General features: G+C 41.5%; 1 protein-coding gene across 1 annotated transcript; it reads left to right on the top strand.

Annotated features, from left to right (window-relative positions):
* Positions 1-13,815: 13,815 nt before the first annotated feature.
* On the top strand, positions 13,816-19,263 carry LOC135000802 (matrix metalloproteinase-18-like). The gene is made up of 10 exons (XM_063951530.1): positions 13,816-13,983; positions 15,118-15,359; positions 15,445-15,593; positions 15,690-15,815; positions 16,985-17,146; positions 17,286-17,415; positions 17,529-17,662; positions 18,000-18,159; positions 18,389-18,492; positions 18,878-19,263. Exons 1-10 carry the CDS (start codon positions 13,879-13,881, stop codon positions 19,030-19,032), a joined length of 1,467 nt encoding a protein of 488 aa, XP_063807600.1. The 5' UTR covers positions 13,816-13,878; the 3' UTR covers positions 19,033-19,263.
* Positions 19,264-19,845: the final 582 nt, after the last annotated feature.

Here is a 19,845-nt window from a genome sequence, read left to right as displayed (position 1 = left end):
AAGCGAATTAAGGGCTGCATCCACAAGTCCCACATGCCTAGCGGAATTGCTCCGTTTTAGCTCATTCTTCAATGCCTCCAGCTTCTTCTGCAAAAGCCTGATGAGGGGAATGACCTGACTCAGGCTGGCAGTGTCTGAACTGACTTCACGTGTGGCAAGTTCAAAGGGCATCAGAACCTTGCACAACGTTGAAATCATTCTCCACTGCACTTGAGACAGGTGCATTCCACCTACTATATCGTGCTCAATTGTATAGGCTTGAATGGCCTTTTGCTGCTCCTCCAACCTCTGAAGCATATAGAGGGTTGAATTCCACCTCGTTACCACTTCTTGCTTCAGATGATGGCAGGGCAGGTTCAGTAGTTTTTGGTGGTGCTCCAGTCTTCTGTACGTGGTGCCTGTACGCCGAAAGTGTCCCGCAATTTTTCTGGCCACCGACAGCATCTCTTGCACGCCCCTGTCGTTTTTTTAAAAATTCTGCACCACCAAATTCAAGGTATGTGCAAAACATGGGACGTGCTGGAATTTGCCCATATTTAATGCACACACAATATTGCTGGCGTTGTCCGATGCCACAAATCCACAGGAGAGTCCAATTGGGGTAAGCCATTCCGCGATGATCTTCCTCAGTTGCCGTAAGAGGTTTTCAGCTGTGTGCGTATTCTGGAAAGCGGTGATACAAAGCGTAGCCTGCCTAGGAAAGAGTTGGCGTTTGCGAGATGCTGCTACTGGTGCCGCCGCTGCTGTTCTTGCGGCGGGAGTCCAAACATCTACCCAGTGGGCTGTCACAGTCATATAGTCCTGACCCTGCCCTGCTCCACTTGTCCACATGTCCGTGGTTAAGTGGACATTGGGTACAACTGCATTTTTTAGGACACTGGTGAGTCTTTTTCTGACGTCCGTGTACATTCTCGGTATCGCCTGCCTAGAGAAGTGGAACCTAGATGGTATTTGGTAACGGGGGCACACTGCCTCAATAAATTGTCTAGTTCCCTGTGAACTAACGGCGGATACCGGACGCACGTCAAACACCAACATAGTTGTCAAGGACTCAGTTATCCGCTTTGCAGTAGGATGACTGCTGTGATATTTCATCTTCCTCGCAAAGGACTGTTGAACAGTCAATTGCTTACTGGAAGTAGTACAAGTGGGCTTACGACTTCCCCTCTGGGATGACCATCGACTCCCAGCGGCAACAACAGCAGCGCCAGCAGCAGTAGGCGTTACACGCAAGGATGCATCGGAGGAATCCCAGGCAGGAGAGGACTCGTCAGAATTGCCAGTGACATGGCCTGCAGGACTATTGGCATTCCTGGGGAAGGAGGAAATTGACACTGAGGGAGTTGGTGGGGTGGTTTGCGTGAGCTTGGTTACAAGAGGAAGGGATTTACTGGTCAGTGGACTGCTTCCGCTGTCACCCAAAGTTTTTGAACTTGTCACTGACTTATTATGAATGCGCTGCAGGTGACGTATAAGGGAGGATGTTCCGAGGTGGTTAACGTCCTTACCCCTACTTATTACAGCTTGACAAAGGGAACACACGGCTTGACACCTGTTGTCCGCATTTCTGGTGAAATACCTCCACACCGAAGAGCTGATTTTTTTGGTATTTTCACCTGGCATGTCAACGGCCATATTCCTCCCACGGACAACAGGTGTCTCCCCGGGTGCCTGACTAAAACAAACCACCTCACCATCAGAATCCTCCTGGTCAATTTCCTCCCCAGCGCCAGCAACACCCATATCCTCCTCATCCTGGTGTACTTCAACACTGACATCTTCAATCTGACTATCAGGAACTGGACTGCGGGTGCTCCTTCCAGCACTTGCAGGGGGCGTGCAAATGGTGGAAGGCGCATGCTCTTCACGTCCAGTGTTGGGAAGGTCAGGCATCGCAACCGACACAATTGGAGTCGGACTCTCCTTGTGGATTTGGGATTTCGAAGAATGCACAGTTCTTTGCTGTGCTGCTTTTGCCAGCTTGAGTCTTTTCATTTTTCTAGCGAGAGGCTGAGTGCTTCCATCCTCATGTGAAGCTGAACCACTAGCCATGAACATAGGCCAGGGCCTCAGCCGTTCCTTGCCACTCCGTGTGGTAAATGGCATATTGGCAAGTTTACGCTTCTCCTCCGACAATTTTATTTTAGGTTTTGGAGTCCTTTTTTTACTGATATTTGGTGTTTTGGATTTGACATGCTCTGTACTATGACATTGGGCATCGGCCTTGGCAGACGACGTTGCTGGCATTTCATCGTCTCGGCCATGACTAGTGGCAGCAGCTTCAGCACGAGGTGGAAGTGGATCTTGATCTTTCCCTAATTTTGGAACCTCAACATTTTTGTTCTCCATATTTTAATAGGCACAACTAAAAGGCACCTCAGGTAAACAATGGAGATGGATGGATTGGATACTAGTATACAATTATGGACGGGCTGCCGAGTGCCGACACAGAGGTAGCCACAGCCGTGAACTACCGCACTGTACTGTGTCTGCTGCTAATATAGACTGGTTGATAAAGAGATAGTATACTCGTAACTAGTATGTATGTATAAAGAAAGAAAAAAAAACCACGGTTAGGTGGTATATACAATTATGGACGGGCTGCCGAGTGCCGACACAGAGGTAGCCACAGCCGTGAACTACCGCACTGTACTGTGTCTGCTGCTAATATAGACTGGTTGATAAAGAGATAGTATAGTCGTAACTAGTATGTATGTATAAAGAAAGAAAAAAAAACCACGGTTAGGTGGTATATACAATTATGGACGGGCTGCCGAGTGCCGACACAGAGGTAGCCACAGCCGTGAACTACCGCACTGTACTGTGTCTGCTGCTAATATATAGACTGGTTGATAAAGAGATAGTATACTCGTAACTAGTATGTATGTATAAAGAAAGAAAAAAAAACCACGGTTAGGTGGTATATACAATTATGGACGGGCTGCCGAGTGCCGACACAGAGGTAGCCACAGCCGTGAACTACCGCACTGTACTGTGTCTGCTGCTAATATAGACTGGTTGATAAAGAGATAGTATACTCGTAACTAGTATGTATGTATAAAGAAAGAAAAAAAAACCACGGTTAGGTGGTATATACAATTATGGACGGGCTGCCGAGTGCCGACACAGAGGTAGCCACAGCCGTGAACTACCGCACTGTACTGTGTCTGCTGCTAATATATAGACTGGTTGATAAAGAGATAGTATACTCGTAACTAGTATGTATGTATAAAGAAAGAAAAAAAAACCACGGTTAGGTGGTATATACAATTATGGACGGGCTGCCGAGTGCCGACACAGAGGTAGCCACAGCCGTGAACTACCGCACTGTACTGTGTCTGCTGCTAATATATAGACTGGTTGATAAAGAGATAGTATACTCGTAACTAGTATGTATGTATAAAGGCCCTCATTCCGAGTTGATCGGTCGCAAGGCGAATTTAGCAGAGTTACACACGCTAAGCCGCCGCCTACTGGGAGTGAATCTTAGCTTCTTAAAATTGCGACCGATGTATTCGCAATATTGCGATTACTAACTACTTAGCAGTTTCAGAGTAGCTTCAGACTTACTCTGCCTGTGCGATCATTTCAGTGCTTGTCGTTCCTGGTTGACGTCACAAACACACCCAGCGTTCGCCCAGGCACTCCCACCGTTTCTCCGGCCACTCCTGCGTTTTTTCCGGAAACGGTAGCGTTTTCAGCCACACGCCCCTGAAACGCCGTGTTTCCGCCCAGTAACACCCATTTCCTGTCAATCACATTACGATCGCCGGAGCGAAGAAAAAGCCGTGAGTAAAATTACTTTCTTCATAGTAAAGTTACTTGGCGCAGTCGCAGTGCGAACATTGCGCATGCGTACTAAGCGGATTTTCACTGCGATGCGATGAAAAATACCGAGCGAACAACTCGGAATGAGGGCCAAAGAAAGAAAAAAAAACCACGGTTAGGTGGTATATACAATTATGGACGGGCTGCCGAGTGCCGACACAGAGGTAGCCACAGCCGTGAACTACCGCACTGTACTGTGTCTGCTGCTAATATATAGACTGGTTGATAAAGAGATAGTATACTCGTAACTAGTATGTATGTATAAAGAAAGAAAAAAAAACCACGGTTAGGTGGTATATACAATTATGGACGGGCTGCCGAGTGCCGACACAGAGGTAGCCACAGCCGTGAACTACCGCACTGTACTGTGTCTGCTGCTAATATAGACTGGTTGATAAAGAGATAGTATACTCGTAACTAGTATGTATGTATAAAGAAAGAAAAAAAAACCACGGTTAGGTGGTATATACAATTATGGACGGGCTGCCGAGTGCCGACACAGAGGTAGCCACAGCCGTGAACTACCGCACTGTACTGTGTCTGCTGCTAATATAGACTGGTTGATAAAGAGATAGTATACTACTAATATTATATATACTGGTGGTCAGGTCACTGGTCACTAGTCACACTGGCAGTGGCACTCCTGCAGCAAAAGTGTGCACTGTTTAATTTTACTATAATATTATGTACTCCTGGCTCCTGCTATAACCTATAACTGGCACTGCAGTAGTGCTCCCCAGTCTCCCCCACAATTATAAGCTGTGTGAGCTGAGCAGTCAGACAGATATATAATATATATAGATGATGCAGCACACTGGCCTGAGCCTGAGCAGTGCACACAGATATGGTATGTGACTGACTGAGTCACTGTGTGTATCGCTTTTTTCAGGCAGAGAACGGATATATTAAATAAACTGCACTGTGTGTCTGGTGGTCACTCACTATATAATATATTATGTACTCCTGGCTCCTGCTATAACCTATAACTGGCACTGCAGTAGTGCTCCCCAGTCTCCCCCACAATTATAAGCTGTGTGAGCTGAGCAGTCAGACAGATATATATAATATTATATATAGATAATAGATGATGCAGCACACTGGCCTGAGCCTGAGCAGTGCACACAGATATGGTATGTGACTGAGTCACTGTGTGCTGTGTATCGCTTTTTTCAGGCAGAGAACGGATTATAAATAAAACTGGTGGTCACTATCAGCAAAACTCTGCACTGTACTGAGTACTCCTAATGCTCCCCAAAATTAGTAAATCAAGTGTCTCTCTAATCTATTCTAAACGGAGAGGACGCCAGCCACGTCCTCTCCCTATCAATCTCAATGCACGTGTGAAAATGGCGGCGACGCGCGGCTCCTTATATAGAATCCGAGTCTCGCGATAGAATCCGAGCCTCGCGAGAATCCGACAGCGTCATGATGACGTTCGGGCGCGCTCGGGTTAACCGAGCAAGGCGGGAAGATCCGAGTCGCTCGGACCCGTGAAAAAAAACATGAAGTTCTGGCGGGTTCGGATTCAGAGAAACCGAACCCGCTCATCTCTACACAAAACCCGAAAAATTTCAGGCGCTCATCTCTAGTTTACACACACATGCTTAGAGGTTGCAGCGGCCTGAACATTTCTGTATTAAGGTAGTGCTTTTTCTTCCTGTAAGTTAAATGACCTGAACAACAACCATGGACTTTTTTTCATACTATACAGAGACTGATGCGTATTATCCAATTTCTCTAGAAAAGTTAATGTAAGCCCTGTTTACTAATACAAAATGTACGTTTTTCCTTTTTTTTCAGCTCCTATTTCATTTATGTGAAAAACAATTATTTTTCCTCAAAGTAACATTGGCTCTCCAAGGGTTATTTATCATGGTCATGAAAAAATTTTTTTCTCACACTTGTCTAATAAATGAGTAAATTAAGAAGCAAAAGGACATATTTCTTTCACAAAATACTTGCAGCACTGGCAGCAATTACATCATTGACTTTAATGACAGGACTTTCCCCATGCAAAGTACTGGGCAATGCCTGGAATTTTCTATGTTCTATTTGGCATGAATCTGACATTAAAGACATTCTGTACTTACAAATAAGTGAGATATACTGCAAATCATAAAAATATCTGCTGTCTGGCGCAATGACTAACTGTGCTATACTTTAATATATATATATATATATATATATATATATATAATTATTCCCCTAATTAAACATTTAGGGGGAGTTGTATCAAACCTTGGAGAGAGATAAAGTGGACAGAGAAAAAGTACTCCCCAATCAGCTTCTGCCTGTCATTTTAAAGGCTGTGTTTGAAAAATGACACATAATAGCTGATTGGTTGGTACTTAGGGGGACATTTACTAAGCAATGAAAAGAGTGGATGAGTGAGCCAGTGGAGAAGTTGCCCCATCAACCAATCAGCAGCTCTGTATAATTTTATAGTATGCAAATTATAGATGTTCCTTCAGTGCTGATTGGTTGCCATGGGTACTTTTCCACTGGCTCACTACTCCGCTCTTATCACTGCTTAGTAAATGTCCCCTTTTATCTGCATCCACTTTATCTCTCTCCAAGGTTGCATAAAGCTCCTTCTAAATATTTACTTCTTTCAATATGAAAGTGCTGCCGACCCAATATATATATATATATATATATATATAAAAATATATATATATATGTAGAAAGTCGTAAAGCCCGGCACTCCCTCAGCAAACTCCGTGCCCCGGTGCCCTCAGAATGGATACTTGATAGACGATACAGAAACTGCGGCACTCAGGGTCTTATATTCAAAAGTTTGTATTGGCACTCAATTACATCGCGCACCCGCGCCCCGCCAACGTTTCGGGGAGTTCAACCCCTTTGTCAAGGTGTACCTACACCTTGACAAAGGGGTTGAACTCCCCGAAACGTTGGTGGGGCGCGGGTGCGCGATGTAATTGAGTGCCAATACAAACTTTTGAATATAAGACCCTGAGTGCCGCAGTTTCTGTATCGTCTATATATATATATATATATATATATATGTGTGTGTAAAAGCCCTCACTCACTCACTGACTCACTGACTCATCACTAATTCTCTTAGTCCCGATATGTTAGGAAGCTGAAATATAACATAGGTAATCTTCAGGTGGGAAATAGGAAAACTACATAATCAGAATTTTAATAAACCTCCCCTAAGGGGAGGAAAAGGGGGTTGACATAATGACATCATTACCGATGCGTGGCTTGCATTGCATGAACGATAACGCCCAAACGGACAATTGGATCAAAATTTGGGTTGTACCTCCAGTGTGTAGAATTTCATAAACTACAAAAATGGTCCTGTCACTTTTTACTATATCTGCTATGGGTGCTCCTCGGGTAATGCCAAGTACCACGGATTAATATTTACTTACAATAATACATCTCAAATTTACATCTCTATAGATTTACTAAATTTTTAACACTCATTTATATTTACAACCGTGAAAATCAGAAACTCCCGTACGAAGAACGGGTAGAACAGCTAGTCATATATAAGCTACTGTACAACCTCTGCCTAGTTCTGCCATGCTCAATCATATATTATGTACAACCACTGCCAGGTCCTGACATACCCTATCTCATTTATCAGCTACATCCTCTGCCTGGTTCTGCCCTACCATGTAATTTATCAGCTTCATTCTCCATCTGTTCCTGCCCTACTCTATCTTTTGTCAGCTATATCCTACACCTGGCCCTGCCCTACCCTATCATTTATCAGCTTCACCCTCATCCTGGTCCTGCCCTACCCTATCATTTATCAGCTACTGCCTCTGCCTGGTCCTGCCCTACCCTATCATTTATCAGCTACTGCCTCTACCTGGTCCTGCCCTACCCTATCATTTATCAGCTACTGCCTCTGCCTGGTCCTGCCCTACCCTATCATTTATCAGCTACTGCCTCTACCTGGTCCTGCCCTACCCTATCATTTATCAGCTACTGCCTCTACCTGGTCCTGCCCTACCCTATCATTTATCAGCTACTGCCTCTGCCTGGTCCTGCCCTACCCTATCATTTATCAGCTACTGCCTCTACCTGGTCCTGCCCTATCATTTATCAGCTACTGCCTCTGCCTGGTCCTGCCCTATCATTTATCAGCTACTGCCTCTGCCTGGTCCTGCCCTACCCTATCATTTATCAGCTACTACCTCTGCCTGGTCCTGCCCTACCCTATCATTTATCAGCTACTGCCTCTGCCTGGTCCTGCCCTACCCTATCATTTATCAGCTACTGCCTCTGCCTGGTCCTGCCCTACCCTATCATTTATCAGCTACTGCCTCTACCTGGTCCTGCCCTACCCTATCATTTATCAGCTACTGCCTCTGCCTGGTCCTGCCCAACCCTATCATTTATCAGCTACTATCTCTGCCTGGTACTGCCCTACCCTATCATTCAGCTACTGCCTCTGCCTGGTCCAGCCCTACCCTATCATTTATCAGCTACTGCCTCTGCCTGGTCCTGCCATACCCTATCATTTATCAGCTTTACACTCAGACTGGTCCTGCCCTACCCTTTCATTTATCATCTATATCCTCTGTCTAGTCCTGCCCTACCCTATCATTTATCAGCTACTGCCTCTGCCTGGTCCTGCCATACCCTATCATTTATCAGCTTTACACTCAGACTGGTCCTGCCATACCCTTTCATTTATCATCTATATCCTCTGCCTGGTCCTGTCCTACCCTATAATTTATCAGCTACTGCCTCTTCTTGGTCCTGCCCTACCCTATCATTTATCAGCTACTGTGAGTGCCTAGTCCTGCCCTACCCTATCATTTATCAGCTACTGTGAGTGCCTGGTCCTGCCCTATGCTATAATTTATCAGCTTCCCTCTCTTTTTTAGAACTATGTAAATAAGGAAAATAAATTTATGGTTTTCTATGGTATAATACAAATGCAAGCCTAATCACGTTTGGTGTACTTGTAGTTTTGGCACAATGTTATTTTGGCACAGAGGGCCCTTTCTTAATTTCCGCAAAGTCTGTACACAAAGGGGCCTACTGTAGTGATATGCATCAGAGTTTACATTACAGCTTAGATAGCCATCTGTGAGCACATACATACAGTACTGAAATGACTAATAAGAACAATGTTTCTAAACTGAAAACTGATGTGGGAAACTCGTCTCAAGCAGTACGGTTTATAGCAAAATATTTTGGGAATAAGGCTTGTGTAATAAAGGCGATGATGCGTTTTCTCCATCCAGAAATTGCAGCGTTCTGTACCACAGTGTATAATGGTAAATACATGGTCACATGAGAATTGTTTCACAAAGATTCATCTGTCAAAACATTGTATGTGACAAACATGATGTATATGTTGAGTCTTAACAGATAACATGCAACCCAGAAACCTTTGTGCTGGCTCTGTATGATAATACCTGGTCATTATTGTACTAACTGAACACGACTGTTAAATATATTGTTAGTGTTTCTAGAGAAACCTGTCTCCTCCTCCTCTTCACATAGTTATAACAAAGATTCTATATGCTATTGAGATGGAGAACTGGGACTTCCATATTCCACCTCCGTTCCCTTTGCTAAAGTGGTCGAAGGGGCATGTCATTTATGGTGAAGGTCTGATTGTGTTCGACACCCAAACTGCATGGACTCTCTTCAGCAGTATGGATCCCCTTCAGCAGTATGGACCCTCTTCATTCCCATTGCACGCAAAGCTCACTGTCTGAAACCATTTTCATTATTTATTTTATAAGAACTGATTGTTCTTTATGGCTTAATTATGACTGTTTGTGTTCTGACGGGTAGCAGTTGATTTAACGATGGACACAATACCGACTGTCATAATTCCGACACCCTACAATCAAAATACCGTCATTCATTATGCTGACATGTTCAAATTGCTGACATATTCAGAATACCAACATTTGAAATGCCGACATGCTTTTTAAAGGAATTTTTGTCCAAAAACAGACTTGTTCATACTTTACCATCCCAGTGGATGCGGAGGGGGAATATAATGGTGTCGCGAGGCACCGTGCCCGAAGCATGGCGAGCGCAGAGAGCCATGCGAGGTTATGTGGAACACTTAGACGGTGTCCATATCAACCTATGTCGACATTGACACAACCCCCCCAGAAAAACTCATGCCGGTATTTTGACATGTCCGCATTTCAAATGTAGGTATTCTGACTATGTCAGCATTTTGAATATGTCGGCATAATGAATGTAGGTATTTTGTCCATGTTGGTATTTTGACTGTAGGTCACTATCGGGATTATGACCATCAGTATTGTCCGTCTGTAAATCATAATCATTATGATTTACAGACGGACAATACTGATCCCAACTCTTTGTCTTCCTGTACTCTTTGTCTTTCTGTACTCCCATCCCTGAAATTACTTATTTTTTTGAAAAACTTAAAACAATTATTAGTAAAAAAAAAAAAAAAAGTCAAATAAGAGTCAATGGGAACATTTCTGCCATTGAGTTCTAGCCTCAATTTAATATTAGGATCCGCACAACCCATTTTTCATGCAAGCTGTGCTACTGACACTGATAAATGTACAATGAAAAGAATATTTAAAACAAATTGAAACATATGACATGCGTTGCTTTCCGTGTAATTGTTTTTACCCATTTTCCCAATGTACAGTATACTGTATGCGTGACCAGGCCATACTGTATAAGCTAAAAGTACATGTAAAAACAGCTGTAAACAGTGGGATTATTACTGCAGCCAATCCAACCTGTGAATACTTCTAAGAACTACTGAACATATATCTGGGAGGAAAATATAGTTTTAATAAACACAGTTGCTGTTCTGATGAAACAGCTTTGAGGGCTCAGCGGAGAAATGCGTCAAGGAAGCGCCCCCCTTCCGTGGATTTGACTGCTGACCACACTCTGTCTACCATTCTGTTTCAAGCTGTCTGTACCTCTCTCTCCCCCAGTCTGCACTTCAGGCTCCGTATCGCCACCGGAGATGTCCGGCTGTGCGATTACAACACATCAGTATATATCAAGTAAGCCTGTGGGGGAGACGGAGAAGCACCGCTGAACAGCAACAGATGGAGGTTTGAAAAAGCCTCCTAACAGCGGTGAGCATTGACTCTAAGGTGGCTATCATCGTGTTGCTACATTATATCAATATACACAGCCCAAGATACCTGCTGGGCAATTGACTTTTAATAGGAATCTAAACTGGTTCATTGTCATCTGGCTAATCTAGCCTTATTTGGACTTTTAACTATCAGCAGTTGTGTCCATTTTTTCCACAGGAGGTGTCTATTCAATATTGTTTTTAATATTGTTATATTTTAATTGTGTTTATTAAAACAATATTTTCATCTTGCATCAGCGCTCTCTATTATAAAAATATATATATATTTTCTGTTAGTCTAAGATGATATTCCAGATCATCTATTGGGAGCTGCTGATGTTATGATATAGTGTCCAGCAATTGTGATTATTATACTATATACACTGCTCTTTAGTTATATTTTGCGCCTGATTACTGATATTTATTGAACATACATCTGGCCTGACTCAGAGTGCAATATATCTCACCCAGTAGCGGATCTTGCCCCGGGCAAGCAGGACTTTTGCCCGGTGCGCCGCCTTCCGGAGGGCGCCGCACCATGGCAAGATCCGCTACTGCTGTGCCCTCCGCTGTGTCCCCCGGCTGTGTCCCCCTGTGAAGGGAACTAGACGCTACGCGTCTAGTTTCCCTTCGTGGAGAGGACCTTTTGCTGTGCGGTGCGCGATGACGCGATGACGTCATCGCGCACCGCTCATCGCGCACCGCTCAGCATTTCAGCGGCGCTACTACTATACAGGGGGCGTAACTGACCACGCCCCCTGTATTAAGCCACGCCCCATTTCCTGCCCGGGGCGCAGAGAGTGCTCGAACCGGCCCTGATCTCACCTGTTTGTCTGCGGCTGCTAAATGGCCGTTTCATGGTGGAAACTGGGAGGCAAAAAGGCGAACCCAAAACCTTTTGGAAATGATGTGTGTGCAAGAGATATTGCAGCATTACACAGGCACACACCAGTGGATTACTCAAACTATGAACAACCCAGTTACTTATTCAGTGTGTTGGCTTATTGATAGCTAGCATGTACAGCCGTACTCACTGTTACATGTACACTGGTGATGGAGTGCTGCTTATGCCGAGCATGGTTTCATACTACTCACTAGCCGATGAGTCTATTCTGCAAGTGGGTAGCAGTGCAGGATGCTGGAACAACTTTAAATGCAGGTAATCACATGTCTCTCATAGGAACTAAGCAAGCACTAAGACTTCTGTCTCCCACCATGTCACACTACACAGTGAAAAGACAAGATGGCCCCTGCATATGTTCATTAGAGATCTCGGTGGCCATCTTGGGATAGAGCATGATGCTTCCCTGTAGAACAGGAGTATTTGATTCTGTGCACTCCTCCTTCAACAAAACACACACGAAAAATGACACATGGGTGTGTCTTGGGGGTATAGCCAGAGCTAGTAACTGTTCTGAGTTGTGCATATGCATTCTGGATGCCAGATTTAGACTAATCTCCTGCACCTGGAATGATGTAGGGTAAGTGCAGATGATAAAACTGACGATTTGGTTCAATGCAATAATACGCGTATATTCAACCCCAAATTGTATGTTATTACTATCCATTGTTCAATACCTGTCAATAAACTTGTTTAAAAAAAAATGACTGACGACTGCTCTCATGTCCAAAAGAGTGGGGTGGTGAGATCGCACAGGTGCGTACATATTGGGACGTGTGTATAGTAGCACTGACATTCTGTTTGCACTTCATTCGTGCAGCAGACATGCAAAGTTGCATTCGCATTACCTACATCATTATGATAGATATTCAATTGCCCCGACTTGTTGTCGGGTGTAATGTTTCGCTGCCCTGAGAAGCCGGCAGGCGAAGCAAAATCCCCGATAATAGCCCCATTTTCATCCGAAAACGGGCTATTTCACCCGAAAAACACACAGATTTCACTGACTGAACCTGTGTGTTTACGGGTGTAACTGCTACTTTTACTGGCCGATCTAATCAAATAGCCCGACCGCAACACCCGAAGAAACATCAGGGTTTTTTTACTCCCGATGTCTCTTTGGGGCTTATTGAATATCCCCCTATGTATTATGGAGGTCATTCCGTGTTGATCACTAGCTGAAAATGTTCGCTGCGGAGCGATGATGCAAAAATACTGTACTTCTTCGCATGCGTATGCAGCGCAATGTGCATGCGCGCCTAACTTTCACAACGGCCGATGTAGTTTCACACAAGCTCTAGCAAAGCTTTTCAGTCGCACTGCTGGCCGCAGAGTGATTGACAGGAAGTGGACGTTTCTGGGTGTCAACTGACCGTTTTCAGGGAGTGTTCGGAAAAACGCATGCGTGGCTGGGCGAACGCAGGGCGTGTTCGTGACGTCAAAACAGGAACTGAACAGTCTGAAGTGATCACAAGCGCTGAGTAGGTCTGAAGCTACTCTGAAACTGCACAAAATTATTTTGTAGCCGCTGTGCGATCCTTTCGTTCGCACTTCTGCTAAGCTAAAATACACTCCCAGTGGGAGGCGGCATAGCGTTTGCACGGCTGATAAAAACAGCTAGCGAGCGATCGACTCGGAATGACCCCCAATATTATTACGTATTTTCTAAAGGTTGTCTCATATCTAAATTATAAAACTATTTTTATACTTATTTTTGATCAGGTTCTTGTTTAGTTACCTTATAAACTTTCTATACTGATTTTTTTTATTGCTTACAACTTTTTGACACTTAAATATATATTTTCTATTTGGCTCCAAAACCTCTTCCGACTCATTAATCATGCAGACTTGTTGCACAAGTGTGGGGTTTTACTTGTGGGCACTTTGTCATAACATGTTGTCAATGGCTTCTGCTGTGATTGGAGGAAGTTGTAAAGGGTGAGTCACTTTGTGCAGAATGGCTGAGGCATCCAGGTACTGTATAAATAGGCATGTGCGGCTCTCAGTAAGCCAGAGGCAAGGAGAAAACCTTAAGGAGCATTTCAGCCCTGAGAAAAAAACAGCCATGAAAACTTCATTTCTGGTGCTGCTGCTTTCTGTTGCCTATTGCTCAGCTTTCCCTGCAGAATTCACCAAGGACATTGAAGAAGACGATGCAAAGTTTGCTGAAGTGAGTATATAAAATTATCTGTTTTCAGACATGCACTATGGTATGTGTTTTAGAGCTACGGTGTAGTTTTAGAAGTACATAGTTTTATAATATTAATTTCTTGTGCTAAGGGGGAGGGTTATCAAATCATCTAAAGGGGACAAGTGGGGGGTGTTCCCAAATCTACCAATCAGATTCTAGCTATGGTTTTATAGAATGTACTAGATAAGTAAGTGCTAGAATCTGGCTTGCTAATGGTGCTTGCTAATAGCAACACCTCTAATTTTCCTCTTCAGATGGTTTGATACATCTCCCCCTAATCTATAACAAGGGTTTTTTTTTTAAACAAATTGACCATTTACATTGATTTTCACAGTCTAATGATAGCATATGTGATGATCACATTGTCTAATGATAGCATATCTTAAATACTAGGGTCACTGATCTATTAGGGAAAATGGATATGAAACACTGGGGCAGATGTATCAAGCCTGGAGAAGTGATAAAGCAGTGATAAGTGAAAGGTGATAACGCTCAAGCCAATCAGCTCCTAACTGGCAATTTACATATTGGAGCTGATTGGCTGGTGCATTATCACCTTGCACTTATCACTGCTATATCACTTCTCCAGGCTTAATACATCTGCCCTATTTTGTCATTTGCAAAGTGTAGATATTTCATATAATGGGCGGGATGTAATGACACCCAAGTTCAGCGACCGTGACGGATTCTGACTGAACTCGGATGTTTTTTTAAAGGGGCAATCACTTACTAGGAATGGTTCTGCCTAGTAATTGCCCATTTAAGAAAATGTCTGCGTTCGGCCTGCATCCCGCACGGCTACCGAACTCGGGGCGTCATTACATCCGGCCCTATGTTTCCCTCTCTATTTATTTTTTTATTTTAATTTCCATGCATTTCTGATAAGTAACGTTACAAGAAAGTGCGCAAAGAAAATATTTTTATATTGTTACAATCAACAGCAATTTTGTTTTTTTCTCGCATATTTTAATTCTCAGTATCTATTTTATTAATCAGTTTACATTTATTCATAATAAATTAATACCTTTGAAGGTCATACTTGGCGCAGGCATTGTACTGCAGATCACACTGCGGGAAAGGTTTCCACATTTATCTTCCTTTTCACTTTTGTAGGACTATTTAAAAAAATACTACAACATGCAGACGAATGGAGGACGCCAGGCCAGAAAGAAGACCAGTCAGCTTTCAGAGAAAATCAGTGAAATGCAAAAGTTTTTTGGCCTGGAAGTGACAGGGAAATTGGACACGAACACTATGGAAATTATGCACCAGCCAAGGTGTGGGTTTATCGACGTGGGACAATTCAGCACCTTCCCAGGAAACTCTGGCTGGAGGAACAGAGATCTAACATACAGGTAACAAAGAAGAAACGACATTCACTGGTGACAATGCTATAGGGAAATTGAATCTAAAATAATTCAATTCTTTTTATTTTATTAGAATTTTGAACTATACACCAGACATGACCAGATCGGAGGTGGATGTAGCTATTCAGAGAGCTTTCCAGGTTTGGAGTGACGTTGCCCCCTTGACTTTCACCCGAGTCTTTGATGGAGCTTCTGATATTGAGATTTCCTTTGCAGCACAAGGTATGATCCCTATGATATGCTCCCTATCCCACATGCAACGTAAGAACATAAATACTTTAAGGCACGTACAAAACATTGTTATTTCTCTTTCCACAGTTCATAATGATTTCTACCCATTTGATGGCCAACACGGAACACTGGCACATGCCTTTGCCCCTGGCACTGGAATTGGTGGAGATGCTCATTTTGATGAGGATGAGTCATGGACAAGTGGATCTAATGGTGGGTTACTCTCTTTTTTGTCTCTCGTATTCAATATACTGTAAATAAAGATTGTAAACTTATATGAGCAGGACCCTCTCCTCTTCATCTTCATTACATAATTCTGCTATCTGTACACTGTAATTATGTATCCATGTGACTGCTTATACTGTTTGCGTTAGTGTTATTTACTTATGTGTCATGTCTGGTTTTACTTCTGTCCTGTGTTACAGAACCCTTGTGGTGCCTTATAAATAAATAATTATAATAATAATAATAAAATAATAATATTAATAATAATAATAATAATAATAATAATTTATAAAAAAAAATTTATTATCTCTTTTCATTTTAAAGGCACAATTTGCAGAAATATTCTCTATTTCATACCATATGTATTTTATAGAGCTCTTAAACAATTATAGTCTTATGTCTGGAATATACTTTTTAAAATCAGATCTCCACAATGCTAAGTTCACTAATACAATTTATATTTCATTAATAATTAATCCAGTTCACAGTGAATTTATTAGCATAGAGTAGAATGGGTGGAATGGGTGGTCTTTTCGAGGTCACCTCTGTCTAAAAAATAAAGTTCAACGAAAGAAATAACAGAAAAACCATAAGAATATGTAAACAATAAAATCCCCAGTCCTAAAAATAAGTGAACAATATATTTTTTTCTTATGGATGAACTTTATGATTGAGTAACATTGAATACAGGTGCAAACATTCATATAGTCAGGATTTGGCAGACTAGATGGGCCAAGTGGTTCTTATCTCCCATTAAATTCTATGTTCTATGTTTCTATAATTACGTTTTGGAGTTATTCAGAAAGTTTCACTTAGCAAAAAAACAAACAAATAGTTTTACCCTGTTCTATTTCCATGTACTTCAAAATATAATTTACCGTAATGTTTTTTGTTTAATAACAAAAGGAAGCCCTACAGTACGATTCAGTTGGGTGGATAAAAAAACAAACAATAAAAACAAGCACGTCTCCCAATGAAACAAAATTACCCAAAGGCATAAAAACAAGTTAAATATTATCCATACAAAATGTGTCCAGACATTAAGGATTCCAATATAGTTAAAGCAATAGGATTAATGATATGACACTTGACTGTTATTCCCCTCTGTCAGAATATACAAGGTCATATTCTTATGGAAGTTCTCTGTTTATTTGCAGGGTATAACTTGTTCCTTGTGGCTGCTCATGAATTTGGCCATTCCCTTGGTCTCTTACACTCCAACGACCCTAGCGCCCTGATGTACCCAACCTACCATTTTACCGAGCCCAGTGAATTCCACCTTCCTGAAGATGACATCAATGGAATTCAGTCACTCTACGGTAAGATAGGATAATGTCACATATGTGCATGAGGATATTTAGCAGTTGGTTCAGAACTGAACGCATTGGGTAATCTAGAATGGCTGAAAGGTTCATAGAGAATATTGTTGTAATATATTAGTTTATGCCTTGATAACAGGGGCGAGAGAAATTCCTGTTCAGCCAACTGTACAGCCAAATGAACCAAGCAACCCATCCACCTGCCAGCCAAACATTACCTTTGATGCCGTAACGACTCTACGCGGGGAAATCTTATTCTTCAAGGAGAAGTAAGATTCTGTTTTATGAACTTTCCAATTAATTTCTACCTTCCAAAGTTGAAATGTTGATGTTCTATCATGTGATAACATTTAAATCACTAATGCATGTTTTTGTTCAACAGAACTTTCTGGCGACAAATTTCCCAGGATTCAGAAGTTGAGCATCATTTAATCCACTCTTTCTGGCCCTCAGTCCCAAATCACATACAGGCTGCTTATGAGTATGCGGAAAAGGACCAAGTTCTTGTCTTTAAAGGTATCTTTTATTTTCTTATTCTTATTGGTTTTTAAACCAATTTTGATTATCCTGTACAGCTGATTTGTAATTAGTGACATTAAAAATGTTATTAGTGCTTAAAATAAAAGCACCGTAGCCATTGTAGTAGCCCCTCCTACTTATTCGTTCATCATCATCAACTATTTATCACCAATTATCTTAGTTTAACAGAACATAATTTATGTAATCAAATTTGTGTTTTAATAGTATGCACAGTAGTCAGGTAGAATAAAGTGAGTATTCTTAGCAACTAAAAACTTACCATATAACTAACATATAATATAACATATAACACTATTTATAAATGTTTCCTCAGGTGCAAAATACTGGGTTATAAGTGGTTATGAAGTTACAAAGGATTCTCCAAAGAGCATTTACGAGTTGGGTTTTTCACGGATTGTTAGGAAAATTGATGCCGCCGTCCATGATGAATCAACAGGAAAAACATATTTCTTTGTAGGCGACAATTATTGGAGGTACGATAAGTATCAAAAGTAAAACCTGTTAATTTTTCCAGAATGGATAACTTACTCTAGTAAAATGACTTTGCAGTACTTCTGGACCTTAGAACTTTGCAAACTCTGAGAATCTTTAATATTGTACAGTAATTATAAATAAATTATCTAAAATACAAATTCCAAGTGGCAGATATTTATTACTGTTTAGATAAAATCATTTATTTAACTGGTTTTATTTTTTGGGCAGTTTCGATGAGCAAAAACAGAGGATGGATGCTGGATCACCTAAGAAAATAATAGACAGCTTCCCAGGTGTTGGAACCAAAATTCGCTCTGCTTTTCAAAAAAATGGTAAGTAAATAATATAATTGTTTTACTCAAATTTTTTTCTAATTTTAATAATAAGTAAAATTATTTTTGAATTATTAATGGTAAGTTTTAGTCAATATCAGAGTGAGCTCATTACTAATGATTAGAAAAGAACTCCACTAGGCCTTCAGAATATCCTTCCATCCAACAAGTAGAACCTAAGCAGTCCCACCATGTCCAGGACCCTTGCCTTTTGGAAGATGTATCCTTCCCGGACAATTCTTGACCAGCACACTAGCAATGATCCAGAGCAGTTAGCAGATTAGTCAGAGGGGCAGGATTGCACAAGGATAAAATACACACATATAGAATATTGCTGCCTTTTTTATAATGATTATTAAAATGTATTAATTTTCTTTCTCCTTAGGGTTCCTCTATTTCTTTGACGGACATCGTCAGTACGAGTTCAGCACTGCTAAAAGGAGAGTCACACGTCTGCTAAAGAACAACAGCTGGCTGAAATGTGGAAGTGAAAATAAAATAAAGAAGGTTAATAACCTGAAAAAAAATTCCAGGAATTAACTTAAATGTTCAGGTTGCATTTTGTTATTTAAATCCCTTGTATACCTACAAGATGTGATTGTTTTATAGATTTTCTGTTTTGTCATTTCTTGTTTTTACCTGTTTTTTACTTTTTTGTTTCACATACAAAAAAACAAACAGCGTTTAAATGTTATTTAAATTGATTTTTTATCAATAAGATGTGATATTGCTTCCAATATTACGTATTTAATAAAATAAAACTTTATTTTATTTCAGTATTCGTGATCTTTTTAATCAGTTTTATGGGTTTTTTTCACTGTTCATTTTAGATTGTTCCTGTTTTAAATTTATTTTCCCACATACAAGAAATTAGTGTGTGTGCGTGTGTGTGTGTGTGTGTGTGTGTGTGTGTGTGTGTGTGTGTGTGTGTGTGTGTGTGTGTGTGTGTGTGTGTTGGGTATTTAGTGGTTACTGATAGATATAACTTGGAAAAAAAAACCTCCACATATTTTGGGGTTTATCTTTGCATAAAAACAAAAAAATAACAGGAGCAAGGGGACTGTTGTAAGGGTCATAATCCCGAGGAAGGGGCAGAGTGTCAGGAGAGGTGGATGGTTCTCAGTGGACAAGATGTTCCAGGCAAAGGATGTGAAGGGAGAAGGTAAAGAAGGACAGGATTCCAGGACAGGTTGGCATGAAAAAGTGGGTGGCTTGACTAGGGGCAGAACTATATTTTCCAACTAGGTGAAGGGAGAAGGTAAAGAGGGACAGGATTCCAGGACAGGTTGGCATGAGAAAGTGGGTGGCTTGACTAGGGGCAGAACTATATTTTCTAAAAGAGCCATTAAAATT

Source organism: Pseudophryne corroboree, chromosome 2 (genome assembly GCF_028390025.1).
Source record: "Pseudophryne corroboree isolate aPseCor3 chromosome 2, aPseCor3.hap2, whole genome shotgun sequence".
Classification (NCBI taxonomy): domain Eukaryota; kingdom Metazoa; phylum Chordata; class Amphibia; order Anura; family Myobatrachidae; genus Pseudophryne; species Pseudophryne corroboree.
The sequence above is the reverse complement of the archived record's forward strand: the minus strand, read 5'-3'. Positions and strand labels throughout refer to the sequence as shown.